Here is a 6,459-nt window from a genome sequence, read left to right as displayed (position 1 = left end):
CTTCATATTTCCTGTATATAGCTGAGTCAAGGGTTTTTGGGGATGCAAACTATTTAGCTTGCAATTGACACGATCCTAGAAAGTCTATTCTAAGATCTACAGTTTTAAGAAACATTACCAGGCAGGGACGTGAAAAGTTAAGAAACCCTCTAAATATTAGTTTGTATTCTAGTTCCAAAAAACACAATAAAGCAGCCCAATCAATGTGATTAAAACTTGTGTACATGTGGACTAAACCATATTCTCTCTCATTAATGGTAACTGATAGTGTGTGCCTCTTTAGTTCCTCTGTTGTTATGATCATTTATTTATATGTTCTGCCCTGTAGGAGGGGGATCTGGCTTCGTTGGACGAGAACTTACTCGCCTGCTGAAAAACAAAGGTCATGAGGTCACAGTGATATCTCGCCAGCCTGGCCCTGGGAAAATAACATGGGTATGATCTGTAGTCAATTCAGAATTGTAGTCAAACAGTAGGGACCAATTTCATCTCTTATCGTGAGAAAAATCGTCTGTAGAATTGTTGTATTTATTTAATTGGCTTTATTGAAAATAGTTATAATGCATTATATTTTTTAAGCGCCTTTCAAGGCACACAATGTCGCCTAATTGCAGATCAATATTACTGTATCTACATCCGGAGTCATTCATACATTTATTTTCTTCTGTACATCTGCAGGGGGAGTTGGAGTCTGATGGCCTCCCACCATGCGAGGGTGCCGTCAACCTGGCTGGAGAGAATCTAATGAACCCTCTACGATGGTGAGCAATACAAAAAGAAGAAGCGACAACCACTACTAATACAACTACACTATTTCAGTAGCTAATACACTAAATGGTACAAAGCAGTGAATTTAGCCATATCCAATACATTTAGGAAGGCGTGTGGTACAGGTTCAAACCCCACTGCAGCCAGCATGTCGTTGTGTCCCTGGGCAAGACACTTCACCCCAAATTGCTTTGGATAAAAGCGTCTAACATGTAATGTAATTTAGGAAGCACTACGAGTGAGGGCTTATCACAAAGATTCAGAGCAGACTTCTTGGATATTTGTTGTAAATCTCTGCAACCGGGTTCTAAAATCTGTTAGAAAGATTTCCCAGAAGAGTGGAGGCTGTTATAGGCAAAAATAAAGAGGATAGCTTTAAAAAAAGTGGTTCATAAATCCATAGCTTTGATATCTGCATACTTTTGATCACAAAGGGTTTTGTCCTGCTTTGAATTTCCTGATAACGTTTTTTCGTCCTCGTGTATTGATTCACTAAACATAAGATGTAAATGGAAATTGTGATTGGGAAAATTCCATACAGAATAAGTTTGACTGTTGATACTGGATCTCAACCTGATCCGTTTTTATTTGTGGTCTCAGGTGGAATGAAAGCTATAAAAAGGATTTATTCTCCAGTCGTATTGACTCTACGAAATCTCTGGCTCAAGCCATTGCTGCTTCCCCCAATCCTCCTCACTCCTGGGTCGTGGTATCGGGAGTAGGTGAGTTTCTGCCTCATAACAAAACTGTATATTTAAGTATACTGTCATTAACATGTGTTGTTGTATATTTATAATGTCTCCTTTTGATCCATAGCTTGTTACAAGCCCAGTCTGACAGCTGAGTACACAGAAGAGAGTGAATGGACACCATTTGACATCCTCTCCAAACTGGTGAAGGAGTGGGAGGGCTCGGCTCTTCTCCCTGATAACGTGACAAACACCACCAAACAAGTCGTCATCAGGGCTGGTACGTAAAACAACCCCTGCATATTTCACTGAAGATCCAGTAGAAAACCTTCTTAAGTTTAATTCACATTAACAATATATTGAAGTGTCAGCAAACAGGCACATTTTTCAGGTTAACAAGACAAAAAAAAAAAAATTATAACCCAGGGAAACTAGTGAGTTCATATATCTGTGGATGTCGCTGTTGCAGTGGATGCTTTGTTTGATGTTGTTCTTCAAAATCAGATATTATATCATATGGATATTTGTGTACCTGCAGTCTTTCAAAAGTTCAGCTCAGTCTTATGGCCTGTGGGAATGTGTATGTTGTACATGTATGTATGAGATGCCTATACTGTCATCTGAAACATCCATCCCTCCTCCAGGGGCAGTTTTAGGCCGTGATGGTGGTGCCATGAAGCAGATGCTGCTCCCCTTTTGGCTCGGCCTGGGGGGCACCCTGGGGTCCGGACGGCAGCCGTTCCCCTGGATCCACGTCTCGGACCTGGCAGGACTCATCGCCCACGCTCTGGAGCCCCCTGCCGATCCCCCCTCGCCCTCACAACAAGTGTTCAACGGTGTGGCGCCCAATCTGAACACCAACCTGGAGTTCACTAAAGAGCTGGGCCGAGTGCTGAGGAGGCCCACCATCTTCCCTGTGCCTGCCTTCGTCATGAATACCTTAATGGGCTCTGAGAGGGCCGTGGTCCTCATGGAGGGCCAGAAAGTCATACCAAAGAGGACTCAAGAGGCCGGCTTTCAGTACAAGTTCCCAGATCTGACCTCAGCCCTGAAAGAGATCGTTGGGAGTTAACAGATGTTGAAGGAAAGGGCTGATGAAGAACTTTCTGTAAATGTGTGCTCATATTTAATGGATTACAAGATTTAAACAAATGGTGTCAGCTCAAATCAAGGATTCCTAGAAAATAAGACCAGTTAATAAATGTGATTTTTCCAGTTTGTACATATTAAGCATTAAAAAAAGATATCACTTACTCGGCACACAAATACGGGTGTGCATACATCACTACATTGCAAAAATGTAAGGTAACATTTTGAACTGTGGTCTTTACAATATACCACTTGTCTTTGTGTTTCCCATTCAGTGGTGTTTTTGAACTTCAGAATGATTTCAGTAAAGTGATAATTATCTGTGAGTTTCATTCTAAAATACTGAAGCGCTCAGAAGGGAAACCGTCAAAATGGCAGAATACTTGTTACAAGACATGGGTTCAGATTTGTTTAAGGTGTTGCACAATAAAGCAGTTTAAAGTATGTTGTGATTTCTTTATTAAAGTAGTCAGAGGTTGTCAAATGAGTCAGTCAGTGAGGAAACGCACATGTTCCGTACAACTAAAAGCTGATTTCTGAGTCTTTCTTCAACAATTTCTGAGTGTTTCCATTGTTACAAAAGTATAAAGTTTGAGTCTCTTTGTCGCTGAATCATCGCTCTGAATCACTCTCTGCGTCCTCATTGTCTCCCTGAAGCATCGGCAGTCGATCTCCCCAGTCGCTGCTCCGGGCGCAGCGGTACACGTCTCTGATGGACGGAAATAAAACAATTTTCAGTTCATTTGAGACGTACCATAAGTCAGAACTGTGTCGTCAATATTTGGTTGATTTGTGGTCTTGTTCCCTAAAACTTTGATCAGACAAAGTTCCTGACAAATGACCAATTTTAGATAATTATTTTATTTAGGAAAGGTTCTTGAGAAGCTGTTTGTGTTTGAGCAACATCTGAAAAGTTTGGCTTCTTTTCTTATTTAAAATTGATTAGTGATGGAATTACGGCTCTTTGAAGGGAGCCGGATCTTATGGCTCCGTTCCTTTCTGAGAGCCGTTCAAAAGGGACGTTTTTTTTAAGAGGGCGGGGCTAATAGGTTTATCTGCGAAATAATCACCAGGATAATTGACTGTATTGCCAGAATCTACTTTTACTCACAGAAAATGTATAACTTCCTACATCTCTCAGCCAGCCAAAGTACTACTCAAGCAGCATGCGTTATGCCATCATCTACGGCTAATGTGCATTCAGGAAAGCTAGTTCCTTTAAAGGCGAGTGGATTTATGGTCTCTCTTGAAAATGAGACCTTGTGTCTCAATGACAATTTACACCTGTATAAATAAAGGCTAAATAAAATAAAAATGGCAGGCAGTGAACCGACGATAAAAAGAACGGCTCTCACCAAGTAGGACTCGGTTCCCTTTGTTCGTACCAAAGAGCGGTTCAAAAGGATCGGATTGTTCACGAACGTAACATCACTAACTTCAGGTATTGGCCCGACTAAATCAAATTCAATCAATACCCGGCACTAGGCGACTAGTATAAGAAAAAAAAATTTTGTTTCTTTTGACGTTTTTCTGTACCTTAAATTTGATAATACCACCAATAATAAACACTGCACAAGTGTTTCATAGGCAGGGAAACCCCCGTTATTTGCTGCTGCCGTTAAAACTTCGGACTAATTGATCCCAAGCTTTGGCTCCCCATCAAAAGCTTGTATGCTGCTCCTATCGATAAGTTTTGACGTATGTGTGACTTTTACCTGCTCTGTTTCCGTGCCGTCACCACCAGGTGTTGAAGTTTTCCATCAGGGCAGCACATCCGACAGTGCACGTGTCTCGTTCTGCGCTTCACCGGAGAGATCAGCCTGCCCCAATCCACGCTTTCAGGCTCTGTGCCCCCCAGCTCTGTCCGAGCCAGAATCAGGTAGCTGAACTTCTCCGTCTGCCGCTCATTGCGCTGAAAAAAGGAATTCATTAAAGGTTACCTATTATGCAAAATCCACTTTTTCATGTCTCTTCTACATCAACATGTGTCCCCTCTGTGTAAAGAGATTCTGAAAGTCTCAGGAACAAAGATTCTCTCTCTTTTTGTCCTGATCCATTTCTATAAAAACCTGTCGAAACAAGCTGATCAGATTTTGGCCACTTTGTGATGTCATAACGATGTTTTGGCTTGTGTAACCATTAGCCAATCAGCAACCAAGGTAACCCCCCCCCCCCACCTTATCACCTGAATCTCCTTCTAGAGCACCATTGTGTTCTTTGTAACCAAATCTCTCTCAGAGGGGCGTGGGGAGGGGCTCCTTATTTTCATCTAAAGCAACAGACAGAGAATCAGCACTTTTGAAACGGGGCTGAAACAGAAGGGATTATGGGTAATGCTGCAATGATCTGTTTGGTGTTTGGAGCCAAACACTTCAGAGACATGTTTGTATATATCTGAGACCTGTAATATATTAATTAAAAAGTGGAATCCATATATGCGTCTCCTATCTCCTACTGAGGTGAAGAGTTTGATGTTACCCCGGGCATAGGCAGAGGTTGGTACATCTGATTGAAGTTGCAGGGTGTGGTGATCGCAGAGGCCAGTTTAGGACAGGTCCGCTCGTGAGGACACTAGAGAGACAAAACAAAAAGAGAGAAAAAACTGTAAAATGGTTGAGAGATGCCGTGATGTTGTAATCATCTGAGATTTGAGCGTACCGGAGCAAACACTGCTGCTGGTCTGATGTCATGGACAATCTTGTCTTGTTTCTGGAGATAAAGAACTGCAGGTCATCATATTGCTTTCATTAATTGCATCAAATCATTTACAGAGAAGTGCCAAACTAAATTCCTCTTGGAGATGTTGAAGTGTCATGTTGTAAACTGTGTTTGACTACCTTCAATAACGTGTCTCTGGCCTCCATAAGCATCTGATGGCCCTCTTTAGTCCCATTTTCCACCAGCACCTGCAAAATAAATGATGAAAAAAGCATAATCAAATGTTTTTATTTAAGATAATGTTTCTAGTTACCAGAATAGTTTTGAAGACAAGTTGCGATTACTAAATGTGGAAGGACAACAATAGTTCGCTTCATCTCAAGGTGAAGTCTTTATTTTAACGAACCAGGTAGGAGCTGGTCTTCCTCCACAGAGTTAACACCGTGTCCTCTCGCTCCTTCACATTCAGGAGCTCCGACAGAGTGAAGGCTGCCACCACCAAGTCAAATTGCACCTGGAGCAGAAACAACAACTGTCAGGGCTCCTTGTCCTTAAAGGATGTACAGTAATATAATTGACGCCGAAAAATAAACAAAAAACTAACTGTAACGGTTCCAACAATTCTTAAACATCAAATGTAAAGACTTTTAAATTGGAACGTTTACTATCCAGGCCCGATTGCCTCAAATTCCAAAATAATGAATACATGTCTGTCTTCTCATTTGACTTTAATCTCAATGTTTGCTTATATACAGCAAGAATCTGATTCGTTTGGATCTTGACATTTTGATAGTTCAAAAAGAAACCCTTAAACTGAACTTAACACAGACTGTGTTTTTCTGTTGCAAAAAACTAAAGTGTTTTACCTTAGGAGAGACAGGGAGGAACTGTCGGAAATAAACTTGTTTGATGTGAGGTTCCGCTCTTTCTTCATCACCTGCTCAACACGAAAAACACATGCTTAGGTTTTCTCATCAAGATAGACAGGAGCAAGGAAAAACAATTCAACGAAATATAGAACAACATTTACGAGGATCTGTAGAGGAGATGAGCCACAGGACCACCCACAATACAGATACATTGGGGAACACTTAAACATCTCAAGTGTGTTTGTTGTGTGTGTGTGTGTGTGTGTGTGTGTGTGTGTGTGTGTGTGTGTGTGTGTGTGTGTGTGTGTGTGTGTGTGTGTGTGTGTGTGTGTGTGTGCGTGCGTGCGTGCGTGCGTGCGTGCGTGCGTGCGTGCGTGCGTGTGTGT

General features: G+C 41.6%; 2 protein-coding genes across 2 annotated transcripts; one reads left to right on the top strand and one right to left on the bottom strand.

The window, feature by feature from the left end:
- The first annotated feature begins 312 nt into the window (after positions 1-312).
- sdr39u1 (short chain dehydrogenase/reductase family 39U, member 1) lies at positions 313-2,990 on the top strand. The gene is made up of 5 exons (XM_010773789.1): positions 313-435; positions 679-761; positions 1,369-1,490; positions 1,585-1,737; positions 2,102-2,990. Exons 1-5 carry the CDS (start codon positions 313-315, stop codon positions 2,527-2,529), a joined length of 909 nt encoding a protein of 302 aa, XP_010772091.1. The 3' UTR covers positions 2,530-2,990.
- On the bottom strand, positions 2,988-6,144 carry mettl17 (methyltransferase like 17; the record flags this gene model as incomplete). The annotated part of the gene is made up of 7 exons (XM_010773790.1): positions 2,988-3,255; positions 4,262-4,458; positions 5,025-5,117; positions 5,205-5,255; positions 5,384-5,452; positions 5,611-5,718; positions 6,071-6,144. Coding segments are annotated over 7 exons (689 nt in total), but the record flags the coding sequence as incomplete, so codon positions are not given.
- Positions 6,145-6,459: the final 315 nt, after the last annotated feature.

This window comes from Notothenia coriiceps, unplaced genomic scaffold (genome assembly GCF_000735185.1).
Source record: "Notothenia coriiceps isolate Sejong01 unplaced genomic scaffold, NC01 NC01_scaffold00012957, whole genome shotgun sequence".
In the NCBI taxonomy this organism is placed as follows: Eukaryota; Metazoa; Chordata; class Actinopteri; order Perciformes; family Nototheniidae; genus Notothenia; species Notothenia coriiceps.
The sequence above is the reverse complement of the archived record's forward strand: the minus strand, read 5'-3'. Positions and strand labels throughout refer to the sequence as shown.

What these genes read in the sequence shown, in the direction of transcription:
- sdr39u1 (XM_010773789.1), top strand. Translation starts at nt 313, where the DNA reads ATGTTCTGCCCTGTAGGAGGGGGATCTGGCTTCGTTGGACGAGAACTT. An exon ending in GCCCTGGGAAAATAACATGG is followed by an intron (nt 436 to 678) that starts GTATGATCTGTA and finishes GTACATCTGCAG; the next exon opens with GGGGAGTTGGAGTCTGATGG. An exon ending in GGTCGTGGTATCGGGAGTAG is followed by an intron (nt 1,491 to 1,584) that starts GTGAGTTTCTGC and finishes TTTGATCCATAG; the next exon opens with CTTGTTACAAGCCCAGTCTG.